Raw genomic sequence first — 17,346 nt, 5'->3', positions numbered from 1 at the left:
ACTTAGTCCAGCCCTAGTAACAAATAAAAACTGACACTCAGGGCTGGATGCAGTTCTAAGCGCTTTCTCTGTACTCATTTGCTTCCGCCTCTCAACAGCCCTATGAGATAAGGATAGCGTTACTGACTCCACTTGACAGGTGAGGTCGAGGACTACCCAAGGTCACAACAGCTGGAAGAGGAAGCGCAGGGCTGACACTGCAACATCTGGCCCACAGCCCGCACACTTATCTGCTCCACTGGCAGGAGGAGGTGTGAGGCATGGAGTAGGAGCCCAGGCCTCCGGTCACATGGGCTGCTTGCACACCAAGTGACCTTGGGCATGTTAGCATTCTCAGCCTCAGTTTCCCTACCTGTAAAATGGGGGCATAGGCACCTCCCTCTGAGGTTGTGTGAGAATTAACTTAGATAATACAGAGAGTGCTTAGGGCACTGCCCATTGCAAAGTAAATACTCAATACATAGCAATTGTTTTTATTAGTTAATATTATTGTTATCATTAATATTAGCTTATCGTTTAAGGAGTCCCTGGGGTTTGGTGGGGAGCAGGGGTGGAGAACATATACACACGTTAAAGTGCTTTAGAAGCAGGAGGAATTCAATTCCTACCAGGGCCAGGCCATATCAGAAATGCTGCCCCCACCCCACCCCCGCTGCCACCAGGTAAAAGGATAATCAGAGTTGGACAATCAGGGAGGCTCCCTGGTGGAGATTCCTTTCGGATGGGGCTCTGAGCTGTGAGGGACGGTCCCAAGCTGGTGGTTCCCCTTAGGAGAGTCCGTTGATCTCTGCAGACAAGGACGAGTGCGCCAAGGACAACGGCGGGTGCCAGCACGAGTGTGTCAACACCTTCGGGAGCTACCTGTGCAGGTGCAGGAACGGCTACCGTCTGCATGAGAACCAGCAGGATTGCAAAGAGGGTGAGGCTGGACAGTGGCTGGGGGCGGGGCCAATCTCTGCTACCTAAGTTTGCGCATGTGTGTGAGAGCCAGAGCGGGGCTTCCTCTTGATTGGCTGAGCCCTGAACTGAGGCACAGCTTCAGCCTTCCCTCCTCCCACCTTCCTGCTCAAGAGTTATTTTCCCCTTCAGGAGGCTTGCAGGCGGCCTCACGTGTCTCCCGGAGTCATTACTGAAAAGTGGTTAAATCCCCCAGGCTCCAGAATCATACCACCTAGGGTTCTGCTGTGTGACTTTGAGCGAGTTACCTCACCTCTCTGAGCCTCTTCTCTTTAAGAGAGACTACACATACCTCCTTCTTAAAGTTTTTGTGGAGGTTAAATGAGAGAATGCTGAGAAAATATTTCAGGCAGGCTGACACATAGCAGGCACTTGAAATGTCTGTAAGTAGCCATTTATGCCATAAATCTTTTTTTTTTTTTTTTAACCACGGTGCAGGTCTAATAGTAAAATAGAAATAGGGGAAGACTTTGTTCCCTGTTCCATTCACTGTCCAGGGTCCTCCAGGGCCAGATGGTTTTTCACGTCCAGTCCTGAGAAAAGCCTTCCCCTGTTCGTACCCGGCCCTGCAAAGGGAGTTGGAGCATCTCGATGACGGCACAGGCCTCCAGGCCTTGCCCGTCTCCCCCGCCTCCTCCTCCGGAGCCCTGCGTGGAGTCCGAGTGAGGAAAGAGGTGAAGACCTGAGGCCCCTTCTCTGGGATAAGCATTCTGGACACAGGAGATGCTGGCCGGGTCGCCACGGGGACTGGTCAGGGCCTCCCGGGGATGCTATAGAATGAGCTTAGACATCCTCAGAAACAAAGTGCAACCCCGGCTCCAGCCCAGCGCTGAGACCCCAACACGGAGGTCACAGGTTGGGTTGAGAGGCGCGTTGGAAGAATTTGGAAGCAACTGCCTTCCTGGGACTTAGAAAGAAATCGCTGTCAAGTGCCTGTGGTGCGAGAGAGGCCAGGGGGGATGTTCTAGGCCAAGGTCCCGTCAGGTGAACGTATGGGTTCCCCTGAACAGGAGGGGGCGTGAGGGCGAGCATCCTGCCTCTGAGCAGCTGCGGCTGTTGGCGCCTGTCCTCCGTGTGGCTCCGGAGCAGAGGCGGCAAATCAGCTGAACCTGCTCGCAGCCGCCCTTGCCTCCAACTCGCCCCCAGTCGCCCCCTCCAGCAGCCTCAGCCTGAAGCTGCAGGGCAGCCTGGGAGATGGTAGGGGTACCTCCTCAGCGCCCTGTATTTCCTACCCAATAACCAAGGGCAGGCCTAGGTTCAAGTCCCGGCTCCACTCCTGGCCAACAGGTCGCTTGCATTCTCTCGACTTATTTTCTCAACTGGAAGGTAGTAAGGATTAAATGAAAGGATGCATTCAAAATGCTTAGCGCAGTGCTCACCACAGAGGGAGACCAGTTCTAGCTATTGGCCAAATTGCTACTTACTGAGCAAGTTGCTGGACCACTCTGCTGTAACCAGGGCCATTTCTGTAGCCTCCAATTGAAACTGCTTTGGAAAACTGAAAGACAGAAGACACTGTGATGGATATCTTTGTTAGCACTTGCCAAGCTTTTCACATGCATTTTTTTTTTTTTTTTTGCTTTTTAGGGCTGCACTCGCAGCATATGGAGATTCCCAGGCTAGGGGTTGAATTGGAGCTACAGCTGCCAGCCTACACCACAGCCACAGCAATGCCAGATCCGAGCTGAAGCTGCAACCTACACCACAGCTCATGGTAACCCCAGATCCTTAACCCACTGAGTGAGGCCAGGGATCCAACCCACAACCTCATGGTTCCTAGTCAGATTCGTTTCCTCTGCACCACGACAGGAACTCCAGTATCTCATTTTACGGATGCATTGTTCCCCTATGAGTTTGGCACTGCTTTTACAAATAAAGATACCAAAGCTGACATAAGTGCCTAAAATCCCACAGCTTTGTAGGTGGTGGAACCAGGACCTGAGCGGAGGCCCATCTGACCCCAGGGCCTGGGATCTAAACCACTACCTCCCCCATATTTCCAATGACAAGCACGATGCGCATAGCAATAGTAAGAAACATGACCTGGCTCCAGAAAGGCAACGACACCAAGTAAATCAGCAAATCTCTGATCCAGGGGACCCTTGATTCAGGCCAGCCTCTGCCTTGGCATTTGCTGACCATGTGACAAGAGACGCTAGGAGACCATGTGACAAGACTCTTCCAGAATGCCTCTTCTGCTGCCCACAGGTGAATGTCCTCTCTTTCTGCATGTGTTCCCCCAGCTGGCTGTGCACACAAGATCAGCAGTGCAGAGGGGACCCTGGTGAGCCCCAACTGGCCTGACAAATACCCGAGCCGGAGGGAGTGTACCTGGAACATCTCTTCAACTGCGGGCCACAGGGTGAAACTTGTGAGTCATTTTCATAGTTTATGGACAACATAGACTCCCGTTAGCAGCCCCACCTGAGCGTGACTCCCTGCTCTGCCTCTTCCCAGCTCTGAAACTTGGGCAAGTTACTCAGTATTTCCAGGACTCAGTTATACTCTCTGGAAAATGGGGCTGCTAATGAAACCTACCTCATGGAGCTGTTGTGCAGATTCAAAGTGCATCCAAAGCCCTCTGTCCAGAGTGGTGGGTGAGAAAACTCCATAAACAGCACCTGTTCACAGTGGTGTCAATATGAGCTGGTACCCACCACACAGATCTGAGGTGCTGTTTGAGATTCAGTTGTTTGGGGGCATAATATTTAAAAAAAAAAAATACATTCTCCAAGGTAAAAAACCGAAATGTAGTCAGTACAGAATATAGGAAAGTGGAAATCAAAAGTTTCCAGATCTCCAGGCCCACTCTAGAAATGACCTTTCGGAACATCCTCTTGTGACTCCTTCCAGAAATTTCTCTGTGTGTATGTACATGCAGAGGAAAACAATACATATCCTTTTTCTTGCTCACATTTCTCAATGGACTCACTATATATAGTCTTCTATGTCTTAACTTTTTTTTCAATTAACAATAGGAGATTAAGTTATGTATGCTGATTCTCTCTTGAATTAACAAATAAGTATCTTTCAAGCCTATTTTTTTTTTTTTTTTGGCTGTCTCATGGCATTTGGAAGTTCCAATGCCAGGGATGGAACCCAGGCCTCAGCGGTGAACAACTCTGGATCCTTAACCTGCTGGGCCACGTGAGGAACGCCTTTCAAGCCTTTTTTATAACTCCCATCCAGGAGTTCCTTCATGGTGCAGTGGTGAACGAATCCGACTAGGAACCATGAGGTTGCGGGTTCGATCCCTGGCCTTGCTCAGCGGGTTAAGGATCCGGCGTTGCCGTGAGCTGTGGTGTAGGGCGCAGACGCAGCTCAGATTTGGTGTTGCTGTCTCTGGATCTGGCGTTGCTGTGGCTCTGGTGTAGGCCAGTGGCTACAGCTCCGATTGGACCCCTAGCCTGGGAACCTCCATATGCCGTGGGAGCGGCCCTAGAAAAGGCAAAAAAAAAAAAAAGATAAAAGTCCTATCCGTGCATACATATGATTGTGGTCTGCACACCATGCTGAGTTATTTCAAAGGAGAAATGAGTTTTTTCCTACAAGTCTTGTTTCTCAGCTGCCAGGGACTCCCCGATCCGGGAGTGTAGAACAGACCCTCTTGCCCGGGGGAGAAGTTGTGTTCCAGCAGACAATTTTTAAATGGCTCTGGAGGTAGCTAAGGTCTTCAGAAGGTATATGGATGCCCCCCTGAATTATGGACCAATCATTCAAGGAGAACGGGAGAGAACAAAGAAAAAAGTGTTGATAAATAGATGATCATGCTGGAACTTGCATGGCTGTTTCTTGGCAAGAGCAGTGAGGAGGAGGGGTAGGTAAATGCGCGCCCGGGCTGAGCGTGAGTGCTGGTGTCTCTCTGTGCCAGGCCTGGGGCTTCGAGGGGTGCGTGACCACAGGTGTTCAGGTGGGGACCTGTCCATGTAGGTAGGAAATGCTTTCAGCAGCTCTACCGGGTATTTACAGCTTTGACTCTGGGTAGAGGGCCTTAGAGAAAGGCTGCCATCTGCTGGAAGATGCTCGCCATGGCAACACAAATCTCTGAAGACGGTGGGGGAATGGCGCCCCCTAAGGTTGGGAAGGTGCAATTTGCACACCTGGAAGCGGCGCTTGGGTGGAAGGGCCACAAGATTTTAGGAACTGCCGCAAACATCTTTTCCTGGTCTCTTAGCACTGCGGATCTAAAGCAACTGATCACAGTGGCCAGAATGAGCCCAGACGTCCAATTTATCTAAGGCTCCGCAATGCACTAGTTCTTAAATACGTCCCTGGGAAGTGGATGTTGGGTATGTTGATCACACCCTCCTTTTTGCTACCACAGTGTGAGCTGAATACTTACCAGGAAGCTAGTGTTTGTCTGCATGGACAGCCACAGGGCGTCCAGTGGACCTTTGGGGAGCTCTCCACCTCCCTGGTCCATCATCACCGCCCCCCCCCCCCCATTGCATTGCCTCCACTGGTGTCACTGGCCTCCCATTCCTATTCCTGCCCACCATCCCTAACCCCACTCTCTGGCTCCCACCTCTCTTTCTGTAAGTGTGAAGGGCTTTGCCTGTTTCAAGTACATTTGTCCTTTTTCCGAAAGCCAATGGCGCCTCTGTTTCTCCCTCTCCACCTCCCTCCCTGCCCTGCCACCCCAGCCCACTTCTTGTGGCTTGAGACCCCTTCCCACCCCACCCCCAGTTAATGTTCTCTCTCCTCTGTCATTTGGTCCAAGTCTTCGTTTAGGGGTTTGTTTGGGGGTTTTTTTTGCCATTTTTTGGGCCGCTCCTGCGGCATATGGAGGTTCCCAGACTAGGGGTCGAATCGCAGCTATAGCCACTGGCCTACGCCAGAGCCACAGCAGCGCAGGATCCGAGCCATGTCTGCGACCTACACCACAGCTCACGGCAACGCCGGATCGTTAACCCACTGAGCAAGGGCAGGGATCGAACCTGCAACCTCATGGTTCCCAGTCAGATTCGTTAACCATTGCGCCACCACGGGAACTCCAAGGTCCAAGTCTTCGTTTAAAGTGTCCCCTCTCACCTTGTCCCATCCCCCTCGTAGCCATGGGCAAGCCATTGGCCAATCATCTGCTCAGTGCCTGGGAAGCCCTACATTTGGCCTGGAATAGGAGGCTGCCCTGGCCTGCTTCAGGGGGCAGTATTTAGGGGGAACAAGGAGGAGGAAGGCAATATAGCCTGATGATAGTCAGGAGTAGGGGCTGGAGTCAGGCTGGCTGGGGGGTGTGAGCTTGGAAAAGCCACTTAACTTCCTCAAGACTCAGTTTCCCCTTCTGCACACTGGGGATAATAATAGCTCTTCCCTCACAGCCTCATCAGAATTAAGTGAGAAAATGCAGGGTTCTGCGTGGAAAAAAAACACTCAATGCAGGCCGGCCGTCCTGAGGACAATGACGTGGAGCAGCGCACACGTCAGAAAGCCTCATTCACATTGTCTATGCTGAGGGATGGGCACAGCACAGTGCAGAGGTGAAGGGCAGGCCTGGTCATGGCCCAGCTCTGCCGGCAAGTGACCTTGGGCAATCGATCTGGCAGCTCTGGGCCTCCGCTTCCTCATCGTAAAGTGGGGGTTGTGGCAGGCACCTCACAGGGTTGTGAGGATTACTACTTGCAAAGCACTTAAATCTGCTCCCGGCCAAGGGTGAGCACCGGGGCACTGCTGCTCTCATCATTAAGTGACAGAGAAGCTGCGGGATGTGACAGCCACTAACAAGCATTGAAACTGTCTGACCCCAGCCGTCTTATCCACAACGTGGTTGTGGTAGCCACAGCTCGTAGGATTGCTCTGGAAACCAAAAGAAGGGCCAGGTGGAGACCCTCTCTGCAGAGGTGGCCATCACCCCATGGGCTCCACGCCCCCGCACAGCTGGCTGAGCAGGCGCGTGTCCCATGGCGCCCCGTTTTCTCCCATCCCTGGAGAGGTCCCTCCCCCACCCCAGCTGAAGTGACCCTGCCTCGCTTTCCGCCCTTCCGTTCCCAGACGTTTAACGAGTTCGAGATCGAGCAGCACCAGGAATGTGCCTACGACCACCTGGAACTGTACGACGGGCCCGACAGCCTGGCCCCAGTCCTCGGCCGTTTCTGTGGCAGCAAGAAGCCAGACCCCGTGGTGGCTTCGGGCAACAGCCTGTTTCTCCGGTTTTATTCGGACGCCTCCGTGCAGAGGAGAGGATTCCAGGCCATGCACAGCACGGGTTCGTGGGCTGATCCCCAAGTGGACTGGAGATAGACGGGTGATGAAGGCAGGGAGAGGACCACCTTTAATCCTGATGGTGGGGGGCAGGAGGTGTGTGATAACACACGTCCCCTTTAAAATGAAACATGGGGGTTCCTGTTGTGGCTCTGGCTAGCAGTTAACAAGTCTGACCAGCATCCATGAGGATGCGGGTTCCATTCCTTCCCTTGCTCAGTGCGTCAAGGATCCGACATTGCCATGGGCTGTGGCATGGGTGGCCAATGTGGCTCGGATCTGGCGTTGCCATGAGCTGTGGTGTAGGTCGCAGATGCGGCTCAGATCCGGCGTTGCTGTGGCTATGGTGTAGGCCAGTGGCTACAGCTCCGATGGACCTCTAGCCTGGGAACCTCCATATGCCCCAGGTGTGGCCCTAAAAAGCAAGAAAAAAAAAAAGATGAAATGAAACATGGACAACCAGAGGGGAGAGGGTTGTTTAATTTTAATGTCTTTAATTGACAACACTTAAGGTGCATGGGCAGCCGTTTATTGGTGCCATGCTTCTTTCCTCCCTTCTTTTTTCCTCCCTCTAAGATTTTATTTGTAATTTTGCTGGTCTGTGAAATCCACAAGTCTGGGTGCAGAGGGGCGGAAAGCAGCCCTCAGTGCGTCAAGGATCCCCTCCGGGGACCAGGTGGAGAAAATGAAAAGTGTTTCTATGCCCCATTATTTTTCCTCCTTTAAAATCTAAACACCTTTTTTCGGTCGTTTGGAGGAAAATGTTGATCACTTACATTATTTACTGTGTTAAATGGAAAAAAGTCAGTTAGGACACTGGCTCTGTTCTTTAGCCATTTAAATGATACAACCTGGGACTAGAAGCCCGGAAGTGACTTTGACTCTGGCAAAGTGGCGGCTGCCTGCAGCCCCCTCAGAATCTGAGATTGGTGACGATGATCCCTGTGAGGTGTTCTGATCCCTTTACAGCCCCTCCTCCTGGTTTTTTTCCCAGAGTCAGAAAACATGAATCAGGTGAAACTAAATGACAGCCAGGACCTTCGCAGCCTGGCTTGCCCTTGCCCAGGAGGAAACTCTGCACAGTTCACGGCTTCCTCGTAACTTTTCCTGGGAAGCTTTTTTTTTTTTTTTTTTTAATTAATTAATTTTTGTCTTTTTGCCTTTTCTAGGGCCACACATGGAGGTTCCCAGGCTAGGGGTCGAATTGGAGCTATAGCCACTGGCCTACATCAGGGCCACAGCAAAGAGGGATCTGAGCTGCATCTGCAACCCACAGCACAGCTCACAGCAATGCCGGATCCTTAACCCACTGAGCAAGGCCAGGGATCGAACCCGCAACCTCATGGTTCCTAGTCGAATTCGTTAACCACTGAGCCACAACGGGAACTCCCTGGGGAAGTTTAAAAGCCATTGACTAGTGACTTCATCTTCTTGTCCCTGTAGACTGATCGTAGGTGCCGAGGGTAGGTCAGGGTCCCTGCACAAAGTGGGGACACACTCAGGTAGATTTAAGGAGATTTTGTTTTATATTTTTTATTTTTTTGGCTGTGCTCACAGCACGTGGAAGTTCCCAGGCCAGGGATCAAACCCGAGTGACAGCAGAGGCGGCTGTAATAAGGGACTGTTTGTAGAGGGGTGGGCAGGGTGTGGGGACACCACAGGGACAGCACTCAGGGCTAGGAACTGCAAAGTTGTTACTACCCCCGGCCCAGATGCCAGAGGAGGGAGTGGTTCCTTGAGCCTGGAGACAAGAGGGAGGCAAGCAGAGGGCCCAACAGGAGCTGTGACTTGCAGTCAAAAGACACAGCCTGGGGTGACCAGACAAGGAGGGGCCTGGAACCAATGCCCAGATCTCCCTCCTCCCTTCTCTGTTCTGCTGGTGTTCCCTGTGGCTGGACCGGAGGGCAAAGGGCCCAACCATGCAGACCCAGGAGTCTGTCCCCCTGGGCCCAGAGCAAGTTGGGAAGCATGGAGAGGGGAGCTGGCAGGATGGACACAAGGCACCTTGCCCTGCTCACTGCCCCTTTCACTGCCAGCCACGTCCCAGGAATTTGAAATTTCCCAAAGACAGATGAGACCTGGAAGAAATTCTAAGCCAGAGCACACATGGGGCAAAGAGTTGGCAGTCAGACTGGACTGGGACCAGGCTGGAGATGGAGCTCTGACTGAGCAGAGAATGCTACCGGACAGTGCAGAAGCCACAGAGTGGGGAGGAGGCCAAGAGAATGTTCAGGTCCAGCAGTGGAGGGTTTTGTCTTCAGAATTCCTGTTGCTTTCTAATTTCCCATCAGTCTCATTTTTCATTGTGCGGTTTCTAGCGGCCTGGAATGGGATGGGACCCGAGCCAACCAGGGTTACTATTCTAGTAAAAAGCGCAGAAGCCAGGGCTATGGAATACAAGTCCAGAGTACCAGACTAAGCGCCCCTCGCCTTAACAGCCGCAGGGAATTAAAGTGGGTTTAGAGCCGGGCTCTCAGGTTTGAGAGCTCACCAGCAGTTTCGATGTGCTTTGGTGCCCTCTGCCGGCAAAAATAACAAATTACAGTAAGTCGGTGGGGCTGGTGTGAGCCCTTCTCAGAGGTCCTAGCGCTTCCAGGAAGTGAAGTGGTAAAGCTCCAACCACATCCCAGCGATCAGTCGGGCAAACCATCCATTGGCCGCATGTTTCCATAACTAGAGAGAGGACAAGGTCCTTTTCAGTAGCAAGCTCAGGGATTCCCCGAGGCCTCCCTGTGGCCCAATAGGGATATAGGATCTTGGCTTGTACCTGAGGGCCAATGTGGACTCCCCATTGAGCCCTGAAACTCCTGGATCTCTTTTACTCCTCGGTAAAATGGGATGACGAAACTAGACAGGCCTCCCCCACGGGGCGTACAGCGGGCTTTATAGGTCTGTACCGGGGGTGTGGAGAGAAGTCCCAGGATGGGGGGATGGAGGATGGGGGGATGGGGGGATGGAGGATGGGGGGATGGGGGGATGGGGCGATGAGGCGATGAGGCGATGGGGCGATGGGGCGATGGGGGGTAGGTGCGGGGAAAGACGCGGGGCCCGGGCTCTCCGTGCAGAGGGGGCATCGCGCTTCTCTCTCCGCTCCAGAGTGCGGGGGCAGGCTGAAGGCCGAGGTGCAGACCAAAGAGCTCTATTCCCATGCCCAGTTTGGGGACAACAACTACCCGAGCCAGGCCCGCTGCGACTGGGTGATCGTGGCGGAGGACGGCTACGGCGTGGAGCTGATATTCCGGACCTTTGAGGTCGAGGAGGAAGCCGACTGTGGCTACGACTATATGGAGGCTTACGACGGTTATGACAGCACGGCGCCCAGGCTCGGCCGTTTCTGCGGCTCCGGGGTGAGTCCTATCCTGTCCGGGTGCGGCCGGGGAGCGAGCGCAACGACACTGAGCAGGAGCTGAGCTGTCCTGGCCACCCCTTCCGCTGACAGCACCCTCCAGGAGGCCGGTCTGCTGGAGCAAAGAGGGAAACGTAGCCAGAGTTGACTGGGGGTTGGAAGGCAGAGAAGCCAGAGGGAAGGTTGGGAGGTAACACGAAAGCCGGGTACTAAGGTTATCTAGGTAAGTGCATTTTCTTTTTAGGACTCTCTTCCTACTTTTGCAAAGAGTTCATGCCCTCAATCCCTATTTTTATTTAGCCTTCAGGTTGTTTTTAATTATACATTTGTATTTTCCATATACTCACTGTTCTCTCTTCAAGCAAAACCGAATGCCTGTGGAAATTACTAATCACTTGTGTGTGTGTGTGTGTGTGTGTCTGTGTGTCTGTGTGTGTGTGTGTCTTTTTAGAGCTGCACCCATGGCATATGGAGCTTCCCAGGCTAGGGGTCAAATCAGAGCTATAGCGGCTCACCTACACCACAGCCACAGCAACGTGAGATCTGAGCCGCATCTGCGACCTACACCACAGCTCACAAATCCTTAACCCACTGAGCAGGCCAGGGATTGAACCCGTGTCCTCACGGATACCAGTCAGATTCGTTTCCGCTGAGCCATAATGGGAACTCTGAATCACTCATTTTTGATAAGCAGAATAATTATGCTTAAGGTCATTATCATTTTTCTCATTATCACCTCTTTCCTGGGCCACCTTCTCTGGACAGGGCAAGCCTATTTTGATCACCATGTCCCCACCGCCTGGCACAGGGCCTGGCAAATAGTTGGCTCTCAGTGAGAGTGTGTGGATCAGCCAGTTCAGCATCCAGGTCCCTCTCTGGCTGCACCACCCGGCACTGGCCACACAGGGTTCCCAGCTCTGTCTTTTCCTCCACCTCTGGGGCTGATCACTCAAGCATCTTTGCAATTGGTTGGATTTCTATCAAATAATTTTGGAGTCATTACTATTTGTGCTAGACAGAACCTCAGACTGGCATGTGTATGAGTCCTTGAATAATTTCTCTTCCTCTTCTCTCATCCTTTAAAGAAGAAAAGATGACAGAGTGTGGCTTAACTGATGTGGTTGAGAGATAAAGTCTTTTGAACCGCAGGGTCCACGTGCAGAAGAAAAGCTTGGAAGGTCCTAAGCAGTGAAATGTATGGGAAGCCCATCTAGGTTCTGTTAGAATCTGGCAGGTAGCAGCCTCGGAACCTGGCTCCCATTTACCCACCACCTGGCAAAACCTTTCTGACAGAGGTAGTGACCCCATCCCATGTTTTGTTCTTGGACAGGACATTGGTCTCAATGGTGATCTTTGTTTTAGCACAGTGGTGGCCCTAGAGCTGGGTGATTCATGGTACACACTTGACAGTCATGGGGCCTGAGCTTGGGCCCCTCTGGTTGTATGAACTTGAGCTTCGGTTTCCTCAAGTGGAAAATGGCAGGATGAATCACCTGCCTTGTAAAGTTCTTGAGATGAGATCTGAAAGTGCTTAGAGCAATGCCCTTAATTAATCTATGTACTTAATAAACAATAGACTCCATATGAGCTATGCATTTAGGATTGTCTTTAGAAAAGCAGGGCGGGGGTATATGTGTCTCTGAAATAGAATTTGCAAAGCTTTCCTTTGAGAAAGAGCTTGTTGTGATCCCCTTCAGAGTCTCTGGGGGCCAGGATGCCTCATCAGCCACCCTGTCTTTGTGTAAGGTTCTTATTTATTTTCATCAGCCTTATTTTCGCCTCCAACCACAGCCAATGGGCTTAAAGCCCCCCTGGGTTTCCTTTCTCCTTCCCTCAGCCATTGGAAGAAATCTACTCTGCAGGGGATTCTCTGATGATTCGATTCCATACGGATGACACCATCAACAAGAAAGGCTTTCACGCCCGGTACATCAGCACCAAGTTCCAAGATGCCCTGCACATGAAGAAATAATATGGCTGTTCTTGAAAGATGGGGACGGAGACTTTAAAAAATAATAATAATAGCACCTTGTGAATCTGCTGTAAAGCAGTGTACAGTATTTTTCCCAAACAAAAAAAAAAAAAAACTCAAAATCTGGTCTTGGAGGTATATGTATCTGATGAAGTTCGGCCAAAACAAGGAGAGACGTTCCTTTGATTCTGGCTGCAGTGTTATCAATCATGGAATTTTAAAGATTAAGATCTGACGTCACTGACTATTCAAGCCATGCCGCTCATTCTCATTGTCCTTTGCTCCTTTGGGGCGAACACCCACTCTTGGGTGGGTCATTCCTTTATTTCTGGACATGCTTCCATGGGTATCAGGCAGTGTGACCGTGTTCTAGAGACTCGGGCCGTCTTCTGTCTACACCAGGTAATGAGGATAAAAGCGTGGCATTAGCTCATGTGCTCCCCACAGCTTTGGCTGGAGACTTGGGCTAGCTCTCTGCCGGGGACATGTCACCCAGGAAACCCAAGATTATGGGTGTCAGGATTAAAAAAGGCATCGCAGTAAGTAGCACCTAGAGGGGCTGGTGTATGAGGATCTCCGTCCCTGAGCTGGGAGACCTCCAGCCTTTCCTGTCCTTGGGCTTCCCATGCTGGGCCTCCCCCATCTCTAATTACATTAGGGGACTAAGGCAGCCACTAAGATTTCCAGCAGAACATCTACTGGTGAGAGTCCCCCGTCTGCTGGGGCATGGGGGGGACCATCCGGGCTCATCCTGATACTCCTGCACTTGCCAACTTGGAAAAGATGCCACCTGGCCTTGGGATTCCATGGGCTGAGAACACCTGGTCCTCCAGCTTTGGAGGCACTTACTTGCTGTGGTTGACCTTGACTCTTGACGACCAATTCAAACTGCACTTGCAAGGCGTGCAAAGACATCTTATGAAGGAGACCATTCAGGTCCCATATGGGGTGAACTTCATCGAAAACTTGGTTAATGTTATGGAAGAAGCAACCCCTGGGGGAACAAGTCCACCTGCAACAAACTTCCTGAAACCAGTCAGGTTGAAGAGCGCATTGGTGACTTTGCTGAGACTGACTAGCATCCCATCACCAGCTTGCAATCAGAGTTCACCACCCTTGGCACTTGTTCTACAGAAGGGTAGAGGATGTTGTTTACATAATTTTAGAACCTCCAGGTATACTTTAAACAGCGAGGTAGTTTTGAATGGCATTTCATTAAGGCATCTATGGGCATTATGAGCTAAAAGCTGTGGTATGTTAGCTTTAAAAGAGTATTTATGTTGGAATAATTTTTAAATAATGTTTACATAACCGTTAAGTCCTGTGTGGTTGGTATTGAACACAGGACAGCGCATGAGATTGTTTTCTCTGAGAGCCAAGATAGCTCCCGAGCACCTGAATTCCTTTGGGATAAATCTACATCATTTTAAACAAAGTATTTGCAAAAGATTAAAGGTTATATTTTTTAAAGATCAGGATATGCCCCCAGAGGACTATGTCTCATTAAAATGACTGCTGGGAGTTAAAAAAAAAAAAAGATGAAAAGGATGAAAAATACAAAGAAAGATAGGAGAAATGCATGGGAATATTTTTTCCTTAAAACAGAAAAAAATCAAAGTATTATTAATAATAATATATGTCTGTATATATGTATGTATGTGAAGGATCAGCTGACCGAGCCTTAATCAGTACAGTGTGATAAATACCGACCCACTGACTATAGCTTTACTGAGTAGGGCCCTTCATCTTCTGGGTCTTCTCTCACCAAGTCCTGTCTTGGCCCTGGATGGAGGATCAGCCTACATTCCTTTTTATTTTTACTTTTTTTTTTTGGCTTTTTTAGGTCCCCACCTGCGGCATATGAAGATTCCCAGGATAGGGGTCCAATCGGAGCTGTAGCTGGCGACCTACACCAGAGCCACAGCGACGCCAGATCCGAGCCGCGTCTGCAACCTACAGCACAGCTCATGGCAACGCTGGATCCTTAACCCACTGAGCGAGGCCAGGGATCGAACCCACAACCTCATGGTTCCTAGTCAGATTCCTTCCGCTGCGCCACGATGGGAACTCCTCAGCTTACATTCTTATATCGTGATTTATCACAGTTCTGGTCCCGGAGGGTCCTTGATTCAGCAGATGGAGCAGCTTGTCACGTGGTCTGGGTCTTACCTGCCTCCTTGGGTAGATTCCGTTTCTCTGATTTCTGTGTTTGGGGGGGTGGGGTGCTTTAATTTTGTCTCCTCTTCTCTGTCAAAGTTGAAACTGAAATGGGGATGCCTAAGGTAGCTGTTAAAGGTCTCTCTCCAAGGACATGAAAACTATGTAGTTTCAGCCTTTAGAAGTTTAAATAAGATTAATGGTTTCCCTGGAAAACTGGAGGGGGCAGATGTCAGGAACAGAGTCAGCTCTGCGTCAGGATTTGCCCCCTTGTGAAACAATGGTCCTTATTTGTCTCTCTTTAGTATGGCTATTTTTAAAAATGCACAACTTCAACAATTATCAGCCTATGACCAATTGGAAACAATGGGACGCTTGTGAAAACCTTTATTCAGGCCTTCTGTGCGTGATGTATTCCCAGAAAGGACAGGTTCGGTTTCGGCTGGGGCTGGCCAGGCTGCCGCCCTGGAAGCTCACAGAATATGCGTACAGCGCAGGTTCTGCAAGGAGCTGCACAGCCGGCTTCCCAAGGGCAAGTCCCTCAGCAGAAAGAGCCAGGCCCCAGCCTTGGCACTTCCAAATGCTCAGTGACCTTCCTGCACACCTGCCAGGGGACATTACCCCTGCCTGCTTTGTCCTTTAACTGGAGGTCGGGCCCTGGGGCTGTCCAGCGCTCTAAGACTGGTTTCAGACCAGAGAATTATCTTGACCTGATGGAAAATTCGGGGGCTAGGTCTTCGGTCTGGCCCAGTTCTCGTGTAATCGGGTCTAGCTGATGTTAGAACCTGGACCTGGATCCAGGGCCCGGTGGGTGTCTGGAGTTAACTTCAGCCTGTGGAATGTCTCCATACAGAAAACGAGGCTGTGCGTTGATTTGCTCGAAGACTCTTTTCCTCCAAAGTTAAGTTTCAGATGATTCATGAAACGTTCGGCCTGGCGAAATCATTTGTAAAATCTCGTTCACTGGCGAGTCACACTGGGGTTTGCCGTTGATCTGGTCCGCTTGGTATGTCGCAGAGAATTTCATAATATTGTTATTTTTCAAGGTCTGAATGAATGTTCCCTTGGCTTCAGCTGATGTTTTTCAAGTTTCCTTTGTAGACCGACCTTCTGAAAAAGAATCCCAAATGCCTGAAAGTTTTCTTTAAAAAAGAAAAAAGAAAAACTGTTTAGACCGTTATCTATAAATATACCGTATTTTTAATTTTGTGTAATTGTACATTTCATGAAAGGCTGTCAGCTTCAAAGAGAAAGCGAAGAGGAGCTAACATATGTCTTTGTCTCATTAAAGAATGTGGATCTATTGATGAGTCCTGGGTCTGTCCTCTTGGTGATCATTTTCTCCAATTCCACAAGAACCTGGGGAGCAGGGGAAAGGGCGCCTTTTCTAGGGCCTCTGCTCTCTGGTGAGTACCTGGCTCCAGGACAGAGCTCCCTCCGACCCAGAAAGTCATGAGCAGATCTAAAGAGGGCTTCAGAGTTGCCCCCTTTCTTGGACCCAAACAGGTTGAAAATCTGAGAACATAATTGTGGAGCTGCTGGAGCCAAGCTCAGCATGATAAACACACCCCCATCCCGCGTGCCCCCCTCTGTCTCTCAGCAGCTCTCCCCATCAGGTTTTGAGATGGAGTCTGAGGACCACATGTGCCATCCAAAATCAAAGGTCCTGGCTCCTCAAAGGGGCTCCCTGTGTTCTGGGAACCACTCCTTGCACTCTCCCCTCCAGGCCTAGGGGGCTGTGATGCTCTGCCCATCTAACTGCGTGGTCCCCTGGGGGAAATTTTTTTTTTTTCTTTTTGCTATTTATTGGGCCGCTCCCGCGGCATATGGAGATTCCCAGGCTAGGGGTCCAGTCGGAGCTGTAGCTGCCAGCCTACGCCAGAGCCACAGCAACGTGGGATCCGAGCTGCGTCCGCAACCTACACCACAGCTCACGGCAATGCTGGATCGTTAACCCACTGAGCAAGGGCAGGGACCGAACCCGCAACCTCATGGTTCCTAGTCGGATTCATTAACCACTGCACCACGACGGAAACTCCCCCTGGGGGAAATTTTTATACATAGTCCTTTTCGTAAGCCCTCCTTAACTATAACTAATTGAACACATCCCTCATTTCCTGTGGGGCCCCTGGCTGATACAGGGTCATTTCTAACACAAGGACAGAGATGCCCGCTAATCAAAGACTGTCTTATGAGTTTGACCAGATAGAGATTTTAGGATGTGTTTGGAGTTTTGTGTGTCATATCAGGGAAGGGTGTGGGACCATGTTTTTTTTTTGTTTTTTTTTTTTTTGCCTTACCCAAGGCATGTGGAAATTCCCTGCCCAGGGATCGAACTTGCACCACCACAGTGCCTGGAGCCACAACAGTGACAATGCTGGATCCTTAAGCTGCTGAGCCACAAGGGAACTCCTGGGACCATGTTTTTAAAAACACTCAGCTGTAACGCAAAATGATTTAACACATGCAGCTGTTTTGTGTTATATGTACAGGGTCAAGTTTTCATGACCTTTCTGCCCTTTGCTGTCACTGGTACCTAAAGGATGAGCTCCAGTGGTGCGAGGGTGTGGATGCTTGATGTGTCGGTTTGTCAAGATGGGGTCGCTTATGCCAAAACAACAAAAAAACCACTCTGACGTGTCAGGGTTCTTACAGGAGAGAGACCTATTTCTTGCCCACACTATATGTTCGTCTCTTTTATCTGGAAGCCCCTCCA

General features: G+C 50.6%; 1 protein-coding gene across 3 annotated transcripts in view; it reads left to right on the top strand.

Moving 5' to 3' along the window:
- Window positions 1-14,040, top strand: part of TLL2 (tolloid like 2) — a 148,383-nt gene extending 134,343 nt beyond the window's left edge. For all 3 annotated transcript variants that reach the window (XM_047761818.1, XM_047761819.1, XM_047761820.1), the window contains 5 exons: window positions 794-919; window positions 3,201-3,328; window positions 6,946-7,159; window positions 10,252-10,502; window positions 12,339-14,040. In XM_047761818.1, the coding sequence (XP_047617774.1) occupies window positions 794-919; window positions 3,201-3,328; window positions 6,946-7,159; window positions 10,252-10,502; window positions 12,339-12,473 (854 nt within the window). In that variant the 3' untranslated portion in view covers window positions 12,474-14,040. The remainder of the gene's footprint in view (window positions 1-793; window positions 920-3,200; window positions 3,329-6,945; window positions 7,160-10,251; window positions 10,503-12,338) is intronic.
- Window positions 14,041-17,346: the final 3,306 nt, after the last annotated feature.

The sequence above is a fragment of the Phacochoerus africanus genome, chromosome 15, assembly GCF_016906955.1.
Source record: "Phacochoerus africanus isolate WHEZ1 chromosome 15, ROS_Pafr_v1, whole genome shotgun sequence".
Taxonomy (NCBI): Eukaryota; Metazoa; Chordata; class Mammalia; order Artiodactyla; family Suidae; genus Phacochoerus; species Phacochoerus africanus.
The sequence above is the reverse complement of the archived record's forward strand: the minus strand, read 5'-3'. Positions and strand labels throughout refer to the sequence as shown.